The sequence below is a fragment of the Lipophrys pholis genome (genome assembly GCF_963383615.2).
Source record: "Lipophrys pholis genome assembly, chromosome: 4".
Lineage (NCBI taxonomy): Eukaryota > Metazoa > Chordata > Actinopteri > Blenniiformes > Blenniidae > Lipophrys > Lipophrys pholis.
Genome location: NC_137637.1, coordinates 16,486,913 through 16,506,772, shown reverse-complemented (window position 1 = coordinate 16,506,772; position 19,860 = coordinate 16,486,913). Strand labels below are relative to the sequence as shown.

Here is a 19,860-nt window from a genome sequence, read left to right as displayed (position 1 = left end):
CAGTGGCGTAGTATATTCAATCTTACGTTTTGGTATTTTATATCAAAATATGTTTGATATATTTAAAATATGCAGTCAGTAAAGTTGAAAAATCAAACTTCTCATCCTTCAGGATTTCATATGTGCTGTTCCAACGTGTTAGTAGCTTTTTGATAAGTTTCACAGAGTTTTTTATTTTGTCCCCTCTGTTGTTGGATTTGATGAAGCTTCTCTCTGGCTGAGGCGCTTGATCTGAAGTCTGTTACGATGTTACCGACTGGTGTAAGTGAAGGGATTTGATCAGTTGATTTCTTTACTGATAAATCTAGCGTGTGCAACGCAAACTAAATGCGAAATTTGCCAAATTTTCTTCAGATTGAATCACGTGTGGTACCTCCTCTCACTCTAGGGGGCAGTGCTGAGCACAAAGCCGTCATTCAAAGGTTAAGACGAGCCATTAAGACAGCTCCTTGCCAACTTGTGTTTTAAGTGTCTAAAGTTATGAAAAGTACAGATTTCCTCCATTAAAAGGACAGATAACCACTTGTATGGTGACATGACACATAAATAGCAATACATTTAGATGTCCGTATAAAAATACCAGGTTTGACATCAGCAGCACTTTGTGTTTTGTCTTGTTTGCTGTGAAGTTTCCTTTCTGTTTCAGTTTATTCTGTTCTAAACTATTGAAAGTACATGTTTTAGTTACTAGTTCCTCTTACTATTTTTCCTGAAAAAGGGAAACTATTCAAATGATGACTCACTATTTTTTCCATGCAATAAGGTGGTTTTATCCATTATTTAGTGTCCTGTCCCGGCGAGATTGTATTGCAACAATACTCAAACAAATCACTGCAATAACTTCACATTTTAACACTTTACTGAAAGCTTACAGTCATGTTTATTTAGGTTCTATACCACCTTACTTATTTTCTAAACTATTTTCTGACTGTATGTTACTTTTGATTCTTTTACTAATTATTTCAGGAATACCAGAATCTCTTCTGGTACTACTGCTTTTTTTATTTTTAAGGTTTCTTTGTGTTGTGATATCAAACTAAAACCTTTCAGTCTTACAAAAACAATGAGAGGAGACTCGCTCCTCGAAGCAGTCCCATGTGCAGTTGACCCAATGTCATTGTCGATCAGTCCTCAGGGACACACTTGGGCAGAGTAGCAGGAATAAGAAACTTAACTTATACTGGGCGCACGGAAGCAAATAAGTAAACCGCTGCTATTCAGTACAACGTTAATTTAAAAAAGAAGTTAAAAGTAATCTGTTGGGTGTAAAATTATGTAATTGAAACAGTAAAAATAAGTGCTGATTTCCATACAAATATATAGTATTAATGCCTTCAGTATGTCTTTTTGTCCACTATTTACTTTAAGAACCATGGCTGGTTTAAAACTGGGGGTCTGAAATCCAAGATGAAGCAACGCGGTACAGAAACACTAATGCCGGATCCTTACAAACAGTTCATAACTTTTAATTTGGACAACAAGGATTAAACCAATGTTAAAATGACATCAAATCCAAGGCCTGGCCGGTTGAACCAACCAACTAATTAGAGTTGAGGAATGAGAGAGAGACGGATGGAGGGGAAAATGGGGGTGAAAAGAAAAAAAGTCAAGCTATCAACTCAAGTCACCCTCAATATAAAGATTCACAGATGTGGGAGACTGAAGTTACAAAAAACGTATTTCTTGTAAAATAAAAAAAAAAAAAAAAAGGCCTTTGCCGTGAAAATGATGTGTATCGTCTATGTACACCATTCTCAGTTCATGTATGCATACAAAAAAAAAAAAATAATCCACATCACAAGATGCTTGTGTTCAAGTATATTCACCACCTTCATCTCCATGATTTAGCATTCTCATCTTTCCACATTTTTTTTTTTTTGAAATAAAAATGTCCTTCAAAATAAAAACAAAATGCAGAAAACCACATTTTATGTCCTACCAATACATATATACTGTATAAATACATACATAAATATATTTTACATACAACAGCCATAAATTTGAAAAGGGGGGGGGGGGGGGGGGGGGATATACAGAGCAAAGAGGAAGGGGGTGGTAGTGTGTGTTTTAGCTTGTGTTGAAAAATTGATTTTTTTTTTTTTTTTGTCCCTCTGTGATCTCGTCTGACCGATCCACTGGTGTGGTGCTGTGTGTTGGTATCCGTCCATGCACACACACACACACGCCCGTCCGCACACACACAAAAACATCAATGACGCAGCCGTCTCAGTTGGCCCAGTAAGGGGAGCTGCCGTAGCTCGACTTGTTGACTTGGCTCTTCTGCTGCAGGCTGCTGGACTGGCCGCGCTGGCTCGGGCCACCCTGAAGAGACAGCCGACCAATCGACGAGTCAGTAACAAAAATCGACCGGTGTTTCTATAATTGTTAAGACAATGAAATACAACTCAGTGTTTCACAAGTGATTACAGAGGATAAAATGTAACCCAAATAACGCGTTACAACCAAAAGTATGCGGAACATGCATCTCTGACTTTAGCTGAGAAGAGGAAACTGAAGCTGCAGCTTGTACAGACAAAAACATTGCCTGGTCTGACGAGTCATGATTTCTGCAGCCACATTCAGATGGCAGAGTCAGAATTGATTTCTAACAACAATGAATGCATGGATCCTTCCTGCCATATCACTGGTTTCAGGCTGGTGTATTTTCTGGACAGACTTGGAGAGCGGAGTGCATTACCTGTCCATCCTGAGCTAGATGGTGGTGCAGCAGCTGTGAATGTGGTTGCTGGTGAGGCAGGATGTGGAGAAATGGAGCAGGTGCATAGCCTCCAGGAGCTGCTCCAGGATTCAGAGGCCCTGGACCTCCCAGCGCTGATGGTAGGCTGAAGGGAGGCGGGGTCCCCGCATGGAAACCCTGCTTATCAAAAGACTGATTTGGAGGACATCGTCAGTACAGTTCCGAAGCGAAGAACAGGAGAACAGAGTGATCAGGAGCTGGAGATATCGGGGCCTCACCTGGGTCTTATTGTAAACACTTCCACTGATGTCTGGCACACCGGAGTTACTGGACGTCACAGAGACAACTGGCAGAAGGAGACCAACATTTACTCTTTGCAATCGGAACCATAATCACAAAGCAAATTTCAGATTGAAGAGACAGCTTTTCTTACCCTTCCCAGGCCCAGCAGCAGCAGATTTGGCTTGTGCCTGTGATGAGGAGTTGTACCCTTTACTGTATTCTACTCCTGCTGGCCCTGCTGTCAGCTCCTCGTACCCTGGAAGCAAAAAAATGAACTTTCAGGAATGAAACACTGAACGCCGGCTCTCCAGCGACAGGACCTCTGTTTTTGTAGCCCTCGTCACAAACCTGAGCTGAAGGTGTGCTGGCCGTAACCGCTGGGCTGCTGCTGCGTCTGCTGCTGGAAAGGGCTCGCCGAGGGGTTTCCCAGACCCAAGCTCATGCTATGTTGTTTGGCCGAAGCCGGTCCCGGGCCTCCAGGAGGAACGAACATAGTGGGGCCGTACTGGAAGGCGGCAGCACTGGGTACAGCGCCGGGCACTCCGGGGTAGTAAGGCAGGCCTGTGTAGCTGTAGCCTGGAGGCAGAAAGGCCTGCTGACTGCTGTGGTGCTGCGGCTGGCCCTGGGGCTGAGGCTGGGCCTGAGGAGGCTGAGGCTGGGCCTGGTTCTGACCTTGGCTCTGAGCTTGGGGAGGCTGCGGGGCCGCGAGGCTCGTCGGAGGTGCCGGGGAGGTGGAGTCGTTCCTGCCAAACTTTGTGACTTCACCTGACAAACAGAATGGGACCATGTGACAACGTTCACCGGACCGTAGACGGTCCTGCTACGGGTGGAGTGCTCTACCTGAGTAAGGGTTGTTGGCGAGGCTCCCGTCTCTGCCAGAGAGAGTCGCTGTGGGGCCGGGGAATGTGATTCCATAGTAATCCTGCAAAGAGGGCTAAATGAAGAGAAGAGGATCAGGAGAAGATCCACACCTCACAGAAAACCTACAGGCCCGGACGCAGAGCGCCGCTATTCACAGCAAGACAAGGAACCCAACTTACCATTGGCAGTCTGGATTGGAGCATGTGGAGGTCCTCATAGCCATAGATCTGCTGTGAGACACAAGCAACAAGTCGCTTAGTTGCAGAATAGTTGAAAACACTACAAACAGCCACTGAATGCTAAGAAAATCAAAGCTTGTACGCAGCTATGTTTTCTGATGTGCTTTAAATGTGATGAAGAGAATCTAATCTTTTGCAAAATCAATAAAGAAACATGACCTGGATGGCATCACAGCTGGAAAGTGACGGTGATGTTAATTCATTAAGAAGTGGTGGCAGAGCTCGTTTGACTTACGGGGTATGCAGGCAGCAGTCCACCTGGACCCATAATATACTGGTTGGGCAGTAAGGGGGGCACTCCCTGGGACAGGTTGGGGGGACCTTTACCTGCACACACAACAATAAAACAGCACATCAATTTCAGATATTCAACATACGCTGCAATCTGAAGCGGAAGCTCATTGGCATTAGTGGAGGTGACCCCTCGCACATCCAACTATCTCTGGGTTCGTACCGGTGGAGGAGAGCAGGGGTGTGGTCCTTGGTGCAGAGAGGTTGGACGTGGCAGTGGCTCCATTGGAGCCAAGTCCCAGCGTTGTGCTGGAGGCGACTGTGGCAGCAGAGTGAAGTCCACTCGAGCCAACGATGCCACCCACTGTGCTGCTCATGTTGTTGCCCATGCCGGGCATGTTGGCCAGGTGGCTGATGCTGCTGCTACTGTTGCTGCTGTTGTGGGTGGAATGGAGCTGTGAGGGCGTGGGTTGAGACGACGTGTAGCCAGACGAGGGCGCCAAAGAGCTCACGTTGCTGCTGTCACCACTGGTGTACTGACGAGAGAGAAATCAAAGATTTTAAAGCTGGACTGGAAATCGTTCCAGATTTTAAATGTGAACCGAGGCTATCTGTTGAGTTTTACACGGTAACACTAAGTACTGCACCCACGAGCCTTCAGAGAAAGTTTCACCTGTAGCCCTTTGACTAAACTGTTCCTTAAGTTTGGGATTCTTTCATCTATCATGTGACGACGCCAAACAAAATTAAAACTCACATACAAACAAAAAGCCTTTTGTTCAGGTATCAAACGCCTGCAGCGATGACTCAAGAGACTTCAGAATAAACAAAGATGGCATTAAGAGTTTTTTTTTTGTTTTTTTTACCATGACAAAGTAGTTTAACAATGCATTGTGCATTTTTTTCCCATGAGAATGCTATAATCACATTCCAAGGATTCATTTGTGCTGAGAAAACCGAACCACACAGAGGGAACCACCCTCCGCTGGAGGAGCTTCATATTAAGCTCTTCTCAATGACTTAAGTTTCTGGCCAACAACTGACGTGCTCAAGACATTCGACGCACATGAGAACAGGATGAATTGTCATCAATTGATGAAGTTTATTTTCTCACTCTCCGAATAGATTTCTGGTAGACTTCTACTTCATTTCCGTGTTTGAATCATCATCCAAAGACGTTAAAAGAAGTCAAAAGCACTCCTTCCCAGAGTTAAAGAACCAAAGTAGCTGAACAGTAATTCACAGGTCTTTTTTTTAAAACTATGATTACAGGTTGAATTATGATCTGTGTGATGACTAACAACTGAGCAGGAAACAGTCAGGAAATACTAGCTTAGGCTAGAAGTCACAAATCCACCTCCATCCTTTGATTTTATCAGTAGACTAAAAATCCTCTTTTGATTCAGTAGAGCCATTAAAGGTAATACATTACATATATAATATGTAATAATATATTACAGGTTGAGCCGGCAAAGCCATGGAGAAATGAGGAAATCAAAAACTGGAAAAACTGCAGGATGGCTGGAAGAAGAGGAAAATTACATTTCCAATTTGGCACCAAGACATGGCAGAAACCCCATTTTAATAGAATAGTACCACAACAGACATAATTCTGAAGGTCAATTTTCTGCAAATTTGTCAATTTAAGAATCCTAAATCTCATAATACTTCAGCGGTTTTTCTCTGTGAGAACAGTTCAGAACACTTTAGAAGCCAGACTGATTTCATTGGACACATTTATTTCAGCCAATCAGAGTACGGTTCTCAACACATCTGAACACTTGTTATTAATCTGATCAAACACAGTTTAGTCCCGGGTTACTCAGAGACTCTTGCTCAGGTTTTCTCAGAAGTCCATCCGACATCAGTTTTTCCAGTGCGGATTGTTTGGAGGGAACTATTAACGTGGTTAAAAAGCTACTCTTTAAACAGTCACATTCCCTGCTTTTAAAACTGCAGTGACCAAACCTCTTCTGAACCATTTGGATCCTCATGTTCTTGGTAATTACAGGCCAAAGCAGTTTTTAAGACGTATCGGTCTGAATGTAGGAATCACAGCGGAGAGACTTGCTTCGGTAAAGATTGTTAATGATTTCAGGTGTACCTTGGACATAAACAAGCCAGTGGTGCTTCTTGGTGCTACTGGGACGAAGTTCAGCCTTTGACACAGTAGATCGCTGTGCTCTGTCTAACAGACCGGGACACATGGCTGACCTCTCTGGTCCTGTCCTGAAGGGGGTCAATCCCTATCTCACAGATCAACTATTTAAAGTAAAGACACTTGTTCCTCAAGAATCCATGGAATGAAGTGTGGTGGGCCTCAAGTCTTCATTATAAGTCTCCCCCCCCTCCTACTTTTGAATCTGAATAGACGGTTTCAAGTTTCACAGCCGCGCTGAAGATACACACATGTACATTCTCACATCTGTGGATGACTGAAGACTCATTGTTGCTCCTTTACACTGGATTTTAGACATTAAATATTGGACAACAGGAAATGTCTTCGCGCTGAACCAGGACAAAGCAGAACTTTAAAATCATTGGTTCTGAGGCTCAGAGGGAAATGTTTATCAAAGGTATCAATGTTATTATCATTGAACCAATCGCAACAAGTTAAGAATATAGGTGTCATTTTTGAGTTATATTCCTCACATAAAGAATGTAATAAAAAAAAAAAAAAAAAGGATTTTATCATCCCGAGAACATTACAGGGATCAGTTCATTTCTCTCAGAGATGCTGATGCCTGCGCTTATCACTAGTCTTATTAATCAATGTAAAGCCCTGCTTCCAGGTCTTTTCCAAAAAAGCATCTCAGCTTTTACAGAGCTTAGCTCAACTTCCCTGCATTGATTTTTGAGGTTCTCTGACTGGTTTTTAAATGTTTAAATGAAGAACATCTTCTTCTTATCTTTCAGAACTGCTTATATTACAAAAATATTTGAGGACCTTGAGGTCCTATGGCCTTTTAAAGATTCTAAAACTGAGGCATCGTTTCACTGCTACAGTCGTCGGCTGTCACAGCCTGCCAGAGGATTTGTTACAGAGGACATCAACATTTTCAAAAGCAGGTTCAAATATCATATAATGAGTCTTTTAACCAAGATTCTTTATTTCCCGTAAGCGTACCGATGTTTTAATGCCATTTTCATGTATGTTTTTAACTTCAGTAGGGTTAAGTGAGTTTTTACTATTGATTTTCAGATTTTTTAAACAATTGTTGTATAGTCATTTTATCTCACCATAGCGACTTAATATTTGCCTTTACTATTTTCTGATTAAATCTCCTTTTCTCAGTTGGGTCCACTGGGAGCACAGACCAGCTACCACTCTCCTGCCCACTTTGACTGACGAATATTACAGCCGGGCAGCCGTGGTGTGGGTTCCTCTGCCTGCTCGTGTCGGGGTGGTCCCAGAGGTTGTGTCGTGGCAGCCATGTTGGCTCCTGGTGCTGACCGTCCCAGGGATGGTGTTTCCACACTTGTTTTATCTGTGCACAGCCACTTGATCGAGCGTCTAACCGAGTTTGTATATGGGTGTGTAGGTGTCTGTACTTTGCTTTACACAGAGCAGCTTGCTTGCATATGTATTATTACAACAGGACAAGTACTCATGCTGGTGGCAGACCAAGCTGGTACTTACAGTGAGAGAACCGGAGCCCAGAGCTGAAACCGAAGAATGACTGCTGGCGTGGCTGCAAAAGAGTGAAGCCAAAGCCTATCATCAGCAATGATGTAAAGAGACATTACAACTTTAAAACGTCCCTAGACGCATTAGAAAAAAAAAAGAAAAAGAAAAGGACTCAAAGAAATTGCTTGTTGTAAGACGTAAATGACAAAAAGAGATTCCACTGTTCAATTCAGAGTTTAGGACAAAGAAGGCAAATTCTAGAAATGATCATTTCTCTATTGTATGAGTCACCTGTTGAGTGAGTTGAGTGGACTTGCTGAGGGCAGGTCCTGTGCCAAGTTGGAAAGCGTGCTGGAGCTGTGTGCAGGCAGGGAGGAGGTTAGGTGGGACGAGGGTGCTGAGGCGCCATTGGTGCTTATGGACATCGACGGCGACTCTGGCTTTGGTGTGGAGGAAGCTGAGGAGGCTGAGAGAAGGATGAGATGTCTCATAAGTGACAAAGATGACGTACAAAATGAGTGAATAATTTAATAAACAATCAGATGCTGGGGAAACTCACTGTCGAGAGCTGCAGAGGTCCTTACACCGTTAAGACCATTCTGTATAGAAGGAAATAAAAACAGCCCTGTTAGCACATATTCATAAAAAATATTACCAGGTCAATGGCCAAATAGTGTTGACAACACTTCAGTTGAGCACAACATGGGCTTGCTATTATTCTTGGAAGTAAGAGTCTGAGTCACCGACGACATTTAATAATTGATGATGTTTTCACAGCTCAGGTTACCTGTTGTGAACGATAATGAGCTTTGACCGGAAAAAACACAAAAAATAAGTTTATAGCTGAAGCAGAAAATGTGGGTTAATCTATGTGGCAATAAGCTGATGGTTCGGTCCCCTTTAACTGAATTTCGATGATCCTCATCTCATAAACCATTAATTCAAAACCAGTTGAAATGTTCACCTAACCCTTTTATCTTTAGTTAAACCCACTAATCTAGCTGATATACATTATAACTTATGTGATTTGTGCTTTTATCGGAATCATTTTCATTCTGTTTGCCTTTTCTTTGTTTTGTCTTGTTATTACTGTATAGATCTTCCTGTGAAGCATCTGCCCAGTTAATGTAACAACCTGCACTAAACATGCTACATAAATAAAGTTGGATTAATTGACCTACCATCACAGGCCCCGTAGAATCTTTGCTCTGGGAGAAGCCCAGCCGTGCATGAGGGGGCATGGTCCCATCATAACCTCCCCCCACCGTGGAGAAGGGAGAAGAGGAGGGTACAGAAGAGGAAGTGGTTGAGGTTGTTGTAGAAGAGAGAGGGGGGTTGGTCGAGCTGGCTGTCCCTAAGGATGAGGGAGTGAGACTGGACAAAGCCCCCGTGGACGTGTGATATACTGGCTCTGATGAGGAGAGAGGAGAAGGCAGCGCGACGGAGAGAGGGCTGCCCAATGACTCACTGCAACACACCACAAGGAAGACGGTTTTTTGTTCGATCAAGTCAGTTGAGAGAAGATAAACTGTTTTAATTATCATGTCGGTTACATACCTGAGCGGTTTGGAATACAGGCTCGTTTGGCTCTGAGCTCCTGTTCCTGGGGCAGGTGGTGCCGGCGCCGGGGCTGGCGTCGACTCCCTGGATGCGGCACCCACACAACTGTCCACAACTCCAAACTCCGGCAATGCCGACTCCGAGCCAAAGTCTAAAGCTCCAAACTGGAGGTTCAGCCCAGGGACGTCAGCCGAGCCTGGCATCTCTACTGCGGTAGAGGGGATCTGCAGGAAAACACTCAACTTCAGCATCAGGTGTTCCAATAACATACCAGAAAAAAACCGAAGTAACAACCATGAAAAAAATATGTATGTTTCACACTACATGAATAACAAAGATGACTTAAACTTTCAGACACGTATCATGACCTTAAAGTATTCAAACACACATCTTGAGTTGTAGTCGCAGCAGTATGTTCCTCACCTTGGATGACGGAGGTATCCTTCGTTTCTGGCCTTTCAGCTGTGCCCGTTGTTGCTGCGGTGTGTTGCTGCCCGGAGGGTCCAGCCCTGCACTGGGGGCAGGAGGTTTTGCACCAGCAGGAGCCATCACTGGGCCCGTCTGTGCTGATGAGATGGCGTGAGGGGGAGCAGGCGAGGCTGACGCGGAGGGTGCTTGCTGCTGCGATGGAGGACTCGGCTGGCGACCAAGTGGCAAGGAGGGGCCGGCGTGCCTCTGAACCAGCTGGCTCAGCACTAGTGAAGGCTCTGGCTGCAGGCCAAACTCACCTGCACAATCCAATACATGGGTGGTACACAAATGATAAATGACTTCATGTATATACCCTATAAATACACATGCTTACATACTGAAAACAGCCACAATTCTGTGGACAAATTTGTGTTGTGGATTTCTTCTATAGCTGCTCTTGGAATAAAGTTGTGAAACAGCGTTCTTCCATCAGGAATATTTACTGAAGCTTCAATAGACACATACACAATGCAGACGCCACACGTCAATCTGCTCAGGGCATGTGACCTGTGCTATCTTCAAGCTGACCTTTTAAGGGACGGAGAGGGGAGCGTGCCAGGACGAAGAGGTCAACAACACAGGGGTGAGAACCATCATTCGGTTCCCACACCTGTGGGTTAGGAACCTTTCTCGCTCTCACCGTCCTGGTGGCCGCTGAACTAAAGCAAAAAGAACACATGTCTGCTGACCATAGATAAGGTTATAAGGCTGGAGAAACAGACAAAAATAAAAAACATTTCAGCAGGATACAGAGAGGAACATATAATTAGATATAATAATTTTTCCATCACATATGCAAGGAAGATTACACGTCGCGTGAAAAACTTACGATTGAATTGCGAGGACAGTGAGGTGGTGTTTGATTCTGAAGCCTTCATATCCCAGCTAGAAGAGGAGGGGGGAGGTACGGATGCTCCCAGGCCCGGCAGTCTGCCAATGGAGGCGTTACTTCCTTGGGTGCTGACAGGAGGAGCAGCCTGGGATGACGGCAGTGGACCCAAACCAGGACCCTTCAGCTGCTCCAGTATCTGAGCTCCAGCGCTGGGCTGAGCCCTTTTGGTTTGGCCCAAATCCCCAAAGCCAGCGCCCAGAACTGATGACTGACACAGAGAAAGAGACAAGAGATTCGTCAAGCTTCATTTCTTTTGCATAAGCAATAGATGAAGAAACGCATGCTCAGGGAAAGACGGGCAGTGGTTGTACCAGGGCAGCATGCGCATAGCTTGTGCTACTGGTGGCATTGCGACTGAGGGGCGACTGCTGGTGATGGTGAGAGTTGGTGAAGACCAGACTCTGAGGGGAAGAGGAGGAAGGCGGTTCTCTGCCTCCAACCACAGGTTTCTGCAGCAGAGACGCAAGGTCCAGACTAACAAAGAAACAATAGTTAATAAATGTCAATTAAAAAAAATACTTCAACACTGTAAAAAAAAAAAAAAAAAAGATTGCAGCGCTCATTAATACATTTGGAAATATGAGAAAGATGAGAGTTGCTTCTTCCTTATTGAGGTTACTACCTTTGTCCAGGTGTGATGTGATTCTCAGCAGCAGGTGCACATGAGGAAGTGAACACTTTGGTCTCTGAGAGCTGCAGAAACACAGAAAGACAAATGAGGCACAACTGCTGCACCAACAACATTTATAACTGTGACTAAGACTTTTTTTGCTGTCGTTTCAACTCACACTAACATCCTCACTCCAGTCCTCGGGAGCCCAGTCTTCCAGAGTATTTCTCCAGGCAACTAGACAACCACCAGTGATGAGTGACAAAACTCAGGTTTCCCACTGAATAGGTAAACAAGACGTAAGCTGCATGTGTGCACGCTATAACTCACCGGTCCCATCTGTGCTGTTGTTGGTCACCGTGTCCCAAACTTCTGCCTGCGTGGTCCCTGTTCCAGTCTCTGAGGTATAGTCAGCAGGATTGAAAGTCCTGATAAGGATTCAAAGAGAGCTGCAGTCGGTTATTCCGATATTTACTGGAAAGTGCAGCTGCCATTAAGTGAGATCAGGCAAAGTGTTGACAGTTTTAGGCAAGTCTTAATGTTTTATTATGCTGCACAGTAAGTGTCTATCAGGCTGCTTCCTTTGGCAGATGCCGTCAGAGCGAGTCATTGTAGCCTGCATCATAGATTTTACTAGGTTTTACGCTGTAAGTGGCCAGTAAACCACTTGAAGTCTTTATGACAAAGTTTTATGTGTAAATTGTTATCTTATCTGCATGTGGAGAGATTTTAAGGATATATTTCTTAAGAGGTTGCCATCTCAATAAGTAAGGCAGATGATCATTTAGAAAACAAATTCACAGTAAGACTACAAAAACATACTTATGGTGTTTATACAACCACCTTTGTTTAGTTGCTAGGGAACCAAAGAACAATATCTTGCCGTTTCCTCCCAGGCTCCTCCTTTAAAAAAATATTAGTTGAAACTTGAGTATGTATTCTGTTAAATGTGACTGACATATTAATAAGTTGCATATTATTCGTTCCATTTATGAAAAACATCATTGGCATTCATTTGAAAACTGAAAATAACGTTCCTTACATAAATATAAACACATTAACCGAATCCTGAAACCTGAAACGTATTGTGGATGTGTGCCCAACACTTACCCCATGCCCTGGGCTGAGAACCTGCTCCCTATTGGCGCTCTGCCCCGACCTCGAACTCCAGCTCCTGTGTTACATCCAAACAACAGTCAGCAACCTACACCCCAAGGGTTCAGTGTACCGAGAATCCCGTGAGAAACTGGGCATCAGCTCACCTCTGCCACCTTTTAACCTTCGGCCACGATCCGAACTTCTGTCCACTGGTGTCACCTCCACGCCGTTTTCTTCCGGACGGGCTGTATGAGTCAAAGCGTGACGCTATCGGAACTGAACAACGGGCTGTAAACCGGATAGGAATTCATGTGAAGGTGAAGACTCCTCACCTTGTCGGCTCCGGCTGGCCCCCTTGCCTTTGCGATTGGCAGGGGGACGAGCCTTGCTCGCCTCCCTCTCTCCTTTCTTCTCCCTATTCTCCTTGTTCTCTTTGCCTTCTGACGGGCCTTCCTTTATCAGCGGTTTCTTCTTCCCAACCGTTTCCCATGAGGTCTAGGCGTAAAGATACGACACAATTATTTCAAAATTTACAATAATGTCAATGTAAAACAATGAATTTCTGAACTAGAAACAGTCTGACTTTCCAGCTTTCCAGAGGTCGAATCTGTTGAACAATTGAAATCTCAAAAAGGTGATCATCAACTACTTGAAAGACGTTGATGGCTGAGAACGGCTATGCATGTTGCACTTAATTTGGCCAGACCTCCCTAGAATGGCCGTTGAAAAGGGAGCTCTGCATTCTTAATGGGCTTATTGCAGTAAAATTTTGTTTTAAATGTGTTTGTCACCACGCTTCCTTGAATACACCCAGCTCAAAATAAAACGAGCAAGCATCAATAACTGAAAAAATGTTCTAGCGATCAAATCAGCTTTAAGAGTAAAAAGAAAAATGTTATGCAAGTGTGTGGAGTTGTTCTTTCTTCTGGTATCAGGCGATTACAGCATTTGGCTCAAGAGGTTTAAAAGAAACGACACACCATAAACACAGTCCTCCATGCAGCTATTTTTGACCAACTTCTGTACTGAAGGGTTCCGTATGTGTTACATAAGAAAAACAAATAGAATAAGGCGGGTTTGTAAATGGCCTACATTGAGATCAAGACACAAAATATATTTACAAAATAAACTAGTGTGTTGATTATACAATAGTCCACTCTCCTCTGCTACACCAAGTCTTACTGTACAAATTATATATATATATATATATATATATATATATAAAGTAGCAGAACTTTACCCATTTTTTGTTCAAGACTCTAAACCTTAAAAGTGTACAGTAGTACAGTAAGAGCAGGTGAAACAGTAGAGTCCCGTGTTTACTATTATAGTAAAAGTCTTGCTGAGATAAACCAGCTATTTCCTATTTTTGGACTTCCATGAAACGACAGCACGGGTCGCTCTCTGGCCAGTTGCCCTCGCCTACAGCCTCCCCTCTCCATCTGTGCCGGCTGGTATGCCTCAGAAATGCCTGGACGTGCATTTGCACTGGTGACAACACTCAAGTCTTTGCCAGACCTCATTTGACTTTTGTGCAGAAGTGAGGGGGTAAAAAAAAAACTAAAAAAACAACGTACAATTGCATGTCTTTATAGCAGGCCAAGAGGGCTTGATATTACAAGAGGCCAGGAGTCAACAGGCTAAAGAACAAACACTGAAACTCAACTTGAAGAGAGTCACCAAGTTCTAAATGTTCTCTACAACATTTTGCACATCTACAAATTAAATAAATACACGCAACAAAATTTATTTTCAGTTCGATTCGTTGCCCTTTAAAAAGGACATGCATCCTGGAAGCTGTCTACAAAGTCTGCAACTTCTCTCTATTTTCCAGTCATGCGGATATTTGACAGCAAAGAAATAACAAGGTTAATTAAAACAGCTGCCTCAAATAGAGTGCAATGACTGATATTTTGCTTTCGGCCAGCACAAACATGAAGGTGGAACAAGCGGCTGCTTTCACTGCATGGAAGGGACGTCCAGCTCAAGTTGACTACGAGTGGAGCAGTAAAATATCAGAATAATATTTAATAAGATTTAACTGGAGTCATTAAAGGTTTAACTTTTAAAATGAGGCCAAGACCGCTCTTAATGTTTCATATCGATTTCTGATATATGAATATTAACTGTCTTATGCTGCACTTAAGTTTCAATTGCAATTTAGGATGGTACCCATTTCATTAAATTTTTAGCTGATTTTAGATGTTTCAAACTCCATTTCCTGCATTTTTTATTATTTTTTTTAGACGATGTGACATTTTAGCGATTTTAACCATTTAAGCTGTTTTCATCAAATAGAAGAGTGCATACCGTTCAGCATTATGGATGCTGTAAATGACAGATAACAGCTTAGAAATCATTTATGTTTTTTTTTATATTCTTCAGTTTGGCTGCCGCCACTTTCACTATCTAAGTTTCTCATATTCATATTTCCCCAAGGAAAAAAAAAGACACTCTTAATTGACGCTTAGAGCGCTTTGAGATGTTTGTTGATGTGATTTAGCGCTTTACAAATAAAATTGAATTGAATTGAGGTCCTGCTATGTCTCTGATGTGTCTATACATTCGACTGGTGGGATAAAATAACACAGGCTGTCATTTACCATGTCCGAGGTGCTTTCCAGAAGGAAATTGATGGCTCTGCTCACATCCTCATTGCAGTCATGGAGTGCCACCATGCACTCGTCCTGATTCTTCCCTGTCACTTCCATCAGCTGGAAGGGTAAAAAGACATATGTTAGACATGTACATGGGTCACCGGCACTAGGTCTTTTAAAGCGACAGTGATGCAGCTATGAAATAATGCAACATGTCTGGATCGTCCGAATAGTGACACTGATTTGAAAGGTTCTGGGGTCTCTTTTATGTCTTCGGAAATAGCATAACATGATGAAACAAGGTGTTCACAAATACCTTTGTATCTTTTGGTTGAAAGAAAGTGACACAAAATCTATCCTGATGCCTTAAGGCTCCTTTGAGCCTAGAACGCCAACTCTTACATGGAATAAATCTATATTGACATTATCCGGTAGTAAGTGATTTAGAATAAAACAGTTCTATGATCTTTCTGAAAAGAGGTGAGTGTTCTCTGCAATCAGACAGAAGTGGACTCCAAAATCATGTCACACAGTGTGCAAACAGCTTATCAGTATCAGAAGGCTTTTATGTTTCTTTTTGTTGGACTGAAGTCACGCTGAATCAACCCAGACGGATTAAGCCTCAACAAAGCCTGGACTTTGTTGTCGGTCGCTGCTGCAGTTTGTCAGTTAATGCCACAATCATGTGCCTGTTGGATGGTACATTCTGACTTCATGGCTCATTTTTCAGACTTTGAATAACACGTGTGCTTTTGGACGGTGGAAACATGCTAAGAAACTGTATTATGCTAGACTGTATAAACGGGAGGCTGACATCAGGATTTTGACACTTTGTGGAGAACATTTATTAGAGGGGAAACTGCTTCAAATTCGACTATAAAATTCTAGGGACATGAAAAACGTCTTGGGTGTCCCAAGAGGAAAACAGTTGGAATATATGAAGTACAAACTCAGACACCTCTTTTACATAACATTTTGTACCTAGCATTTGCCTATGCTACATTAATGTGTTCAGCCAACCACTTGGCAGAGAGAAGGATCAATAACCTATTCAGGAGTATGGACTAAATATGTTCCTCCAAATGGAGTCCTGGCAACTAAAAAGCTGAACCGTCCCTCACGAAACAAAAACTAAGCAACTGGAAAAAATGTATTGGTTAACGCAGGTAAAAGGGTCTTTAGCTGCATTGCAGTTGTCTTATAACTTGAAAAGCATTGCACTCTATCCAGTTAACTACAACACTGTAAACGCGTACCATAAAAAACTGCTATAAAGCAATACTAAAACAATATTTGTACTGCATAATCCAAACAGTAACATTGTAATTTCAACTGGACGTCCTTGAATCTGTCCAAATCGTGTGGCATTTTATCCTCAAAAAGTTTTTTTGTTTAGTTTTTTTGCAACTTCTGCTCCCGAACAAAGAACAACTTGGAATTCTGAGTTACAAAAACAACTGGAACAAACTTTTAGAATTACTGAAAAAATTTGCTCGTCCAAAACAAGCAGCCATGAGCCTTGGATGCCTCAAACTTACCCTGCCTGCGCACTGACCCACTGTCTGATAGAATAGGTATAAATGTTGATTAGATCGATTTGTCTGCTTCTTACCTGGTTAACTTTATCCTCAAAGTCAGAATCATTCTTGTCATAGATCACCTGGGCAAGTCGGATCTGTTCAGCAGTAGCCTGCGACACAGAGACAATAAGACAACTTCAAACCTTAAGTTAACACGAAAAAAAGAATATCGGTACACGTCGTTAACTTGAGTCAATAACAGAGGCATTTACACTTGGTCGATGCCTCCAGTTGTAAATGTGTGTCGTGTTTTTCCCACCCACAGTTACTTAACGTGTGTATGATGGTTGTGTTAGCAAGTAATACGAAATTTGGCCTTTGTAGTAAAAACGTCTCGGGTTGAGATGGGTGCAGGTTTAGGAAGCACCTGTCATGCAGATGTGGTTGGAGTTGCTCACCTGTATCTGTTTTTGTGGTTGTGATGTGTGAGTGACAGCTGGCAGCGCTTTCTCCCGGGGGCCCCGGGCCTTGTCGCTGCCCAGCGAGCTCATCATATACAGTATATACAAAACTCTGTATGTACAAAATAGAAAAAATCTGCAAGAGAGAGAGAGAGAAAAAAAAAAGAAGTGACATCAACCTGCAGCTCTGTAAACCAAGACTTTGGCTTCTGAGAGTGAAAATAAGTAGTTAGGTGTTTTATAGCAGAAATATGGGTTGTGACCACAGCTAAGCCTCATTGCACAATGATGAATACTGGCCTTATGAATCTGTAAGACACACAGTTGGCTCAGTGATGCAACAGCTTCGCTAAAAATCTGGGTCAAGGAGGGAATGCAACTTAGTGTCCTCTTACAAACAGTACTTTGGTATGTGTGCATGCAGAAGAAAAAACACTACACACCCTCACCCCAGATCCCCTCTACTTGCTCGACAGTATCGAAGCAATGGCAGCTTCCTCACACTTCATAGGCAAAACCCTGAATTTATTTCTGGCAATAAACAAGTCTTTTGCACTGACATTGCAACCACATATGAAATGAACAAGTATTAAAACCACATCTGTCACAGCATGTCCTTCAGAACCTGCAAAAGTATGAAAACACATGCACACAATCAGTCATGTACTTCAGTTTGAGCCTGACAGTTTGGGCTATGGTGTCCATCACTAAAATAACTGGATCTATCCCCACTGACCCATTTGAGTTATGTCAGAGAACAATAGCAATCCAGATTACTGTGTCTGAGTGACGCTGGCACGTACAAAGCGGCCATTGGCTGCAAGACTGAACAAAGATAATGCACAAGGACGAGGATACCTTTTTCATATAAAAGAAAAAACGCAAAAAATAAATAGAATCAATAAAAAATTACGGCTGATGATCCGCAGCAATAGTCCTCGGTTATTAGCAATAAATCAAATCTCCCCAATAGAGTGCAATGTCAAGTATGGACAAGCTCAGACATAAACAATAACAAAACAATCATTCAGAGTCTGCACGTCTCAAACGTTATACTTATTGGGGGCATTTTAATAATATGCGCACACACAATATAGGGTCACTTGAGCCTCGTTCCAGCTGACTGACCGGTTATAGGTCACAGATTATTGTAGCACTGGAGGAGCGTTATTTTGAAGCTAATGTTAGCCCGTTACTCGTTCCTTCAGCCACCCAGGAACAACCAACCGCTCATTAACATTTCCCGAAAACAAACCAAGAGTCTCACGGCCCCGAACTCAACACTGACCGACTTTATTGCTGGAGGTGTACTCCGGGTCCCCTTTGTCCTCGGCTAGCACCGACCGGAGTTAGCCACCGACATGCTAACTGACATCGATGCGGAGGGAGCGCAGCTAGCAGCGATGCTAATCTCAATCTGCTCACAGTCCACCGCCAACAGCCTTGCCGGGAGTCTTAACCGGGTATTTTAAGGTCCGAGCCGTTATTTAACGACGGCACCGGTTACATCAGACGTGCCGTCGACACAGGAACCCCGGGACAGCCCGCTAACAACAAAAGGTGTCTGAAATGTGAAGGAGAGGCCTCGCGAGCGGAGCCCAATCCCATACCGACATTGCTCGCCGGGAAACAAGACAACAGAAGAAGAAAAAAAAATTGCGAAACACATCCTACATCCGAGGCAGCGACACAAAGGAGCCCCGCGACCAACTGCTTGCGCGACAACGCGAACAATCGCGGGGGTTTGGAAGGTGTCGAGATAAACAAAGTAAAAGTTTGAAAACGTAAGGAATTGTGTGTTTTTATTACCTGCTAACACGCTTCAGTCGGTCAGCAGCAGCAGACAGGGTGGTCACGTGACGCGCGCTGCCGCGGTGGATGGATGCTCCCCTCGAGTCTCCAGGTCACAGCTGAAGCTTTACACACACACTACACGCCATCACTGCCAAATACACTCTGCTAAAATGGGATTTACAATGCCCTCTCAACACGTTTCTTTTACAGCTCGTGCTTATTAAAGGCGCACGCAGCTTCATCCGGACGGTGGAGGCTTTCACTGTGAGAAATAATTCCAACAACAAACAAGACATGTTACATCAATATACATTTTATTTGTCTTATTGACTCTTTTCAAAGATTTAATACCCCCCCCCCCCGTGAATATCTTACAATATTATCAGATTCAGTCATTTGTAAAAACATTCATGAGGTGTGTATAAAAAAAACAGGGCATCACTAAATAGACAGCTCAATCCACACACTTTCTGAGACATAAAAAGGTATCCAATTATCCCCATGTATTTTACACATACACTGATATATATATATATATATATACCTATATATATATAAAACACTTTAAAGGTGTTTTTTTGTTCAATTCGTGGTTGTAGTTGGGAATTTTCATTTTATTTTTTACATGTCATTAAACTCATGAAAACTGGAGAAAAGTTCCATGTAGAAAAGGAAAACTATGATCGCCTGTGGCAGTCTTTCACAGAAAGACACGAGGAAGGCCAACAATGTAACCTATGCCTACCCTGCCTCTACCAAACAAAGAAAAGCACAGAATCTCTTATTCCTTGGTACAAAAAGAAAAGGGGAGGAGGGTACAGGAAGTTCTACAACTGTGACAGCAAATGTACGTGCCTGCAGCGTTTATTTCCAGGGTAGAGTTTGAATATTCCTCATTAGTTCTCCTTGTAATCCGTC

At 43.1% G+C, this 19,860-nt stretch overlaps 1 protein-coding gene across 4 annotated transcripts; it reads right to left on the bottom strand.

Annotated features, from left to right (window-relative positions):
• Nucleotides 1-1,450: 1,450 nt before the first annotated feature.
• Nucleotides 1,451-19,126, bottom strand: ubap2a (ubiquitin associated protein 2a). Of its 4 annotated transcripts, XM_080462513.1 has the most exons (28): nt 18,958-19,126; nt 17,146-17,284; nt 16,780-16,857; nt 15,174-15,284; nt 12,903-13,065; nt 12,735-12,815; nt 12,583-12,646; nt 12,316-12,375; nt 11,803-11,900; nt 11,651-11,709; nt 11,485-11,555; nt 11,174-11,336; nt 10,800-11,070; nt 9,923-10,227; nt 9,497-9,723; nt 9,121-9,406; nt 8,499-8,538; nt 8,231-8,405; nt 7,952-8,003; nt 4,535-4,847; nt 4,316-4,407; nt 4,021-4,071; nt 3,821-3,914; nt 3,329-3,745; nt 3,132-3,236; nt 2,977-3,044; nt 2,699-2,890; nt 1,451-2,322 (listed from the first exon to the last, which is right to left on the bottom strand). In XM_080462513.1, the coding sequence occupies exons 2-28, from the start codon at nt 17,239-17,241 to the stop codon at nt 2,227-2,229; spliced, it is 3,828 nt and encodes a 1,275-aa protein (XP_080318639.1). In that variant the 5' UTR covers nt 17,242-17,284; nt 18,958-19,126; the 3' UTR covers nt 1,451-2,226. The 4 variants fall into 4 exon arrangements, with proteins under 4 accessions (XP_080318639.1, XP_080318641.1, XP_080318642.1 ...); XM_080462515.1 differs by lacking the exon at nt 12,316-12,375; XM_080462516.1 differs by lacking the exons at nt 12,316-12,375; nt 18,958-19,126 and adding an exon at nt 18,437-18,587.
• Between the last annotated feature and the right edge of the window lie 734 nt (nt 19,127-19,860).

Bases quoted from the DNA above. Each gene is read 5' to 3' on its own strand.
- ubap2a (XM_080462513.1), bottom strand. From the start codon at position 17,241: ATGATGAGCTCGCTGGGCAGCGACAAGGCCCGGGGCCCCCGGGAGAAA. The intron at 8,004-8,230 runs GTGACTCATACA...ACTCTTTTGCAG, and splicing joins CCACTCAACTCACTCAACAG to CCACGCCAGCAGTCATTCTT. The intron at 3,045-3,131 runs GTAAGAAAAGCT...TCCTTCTGCCAG, and splicing joins TGCTGCTGGGCCTGGGAAGG to TTGTCTCTGTGACGTCCAGT.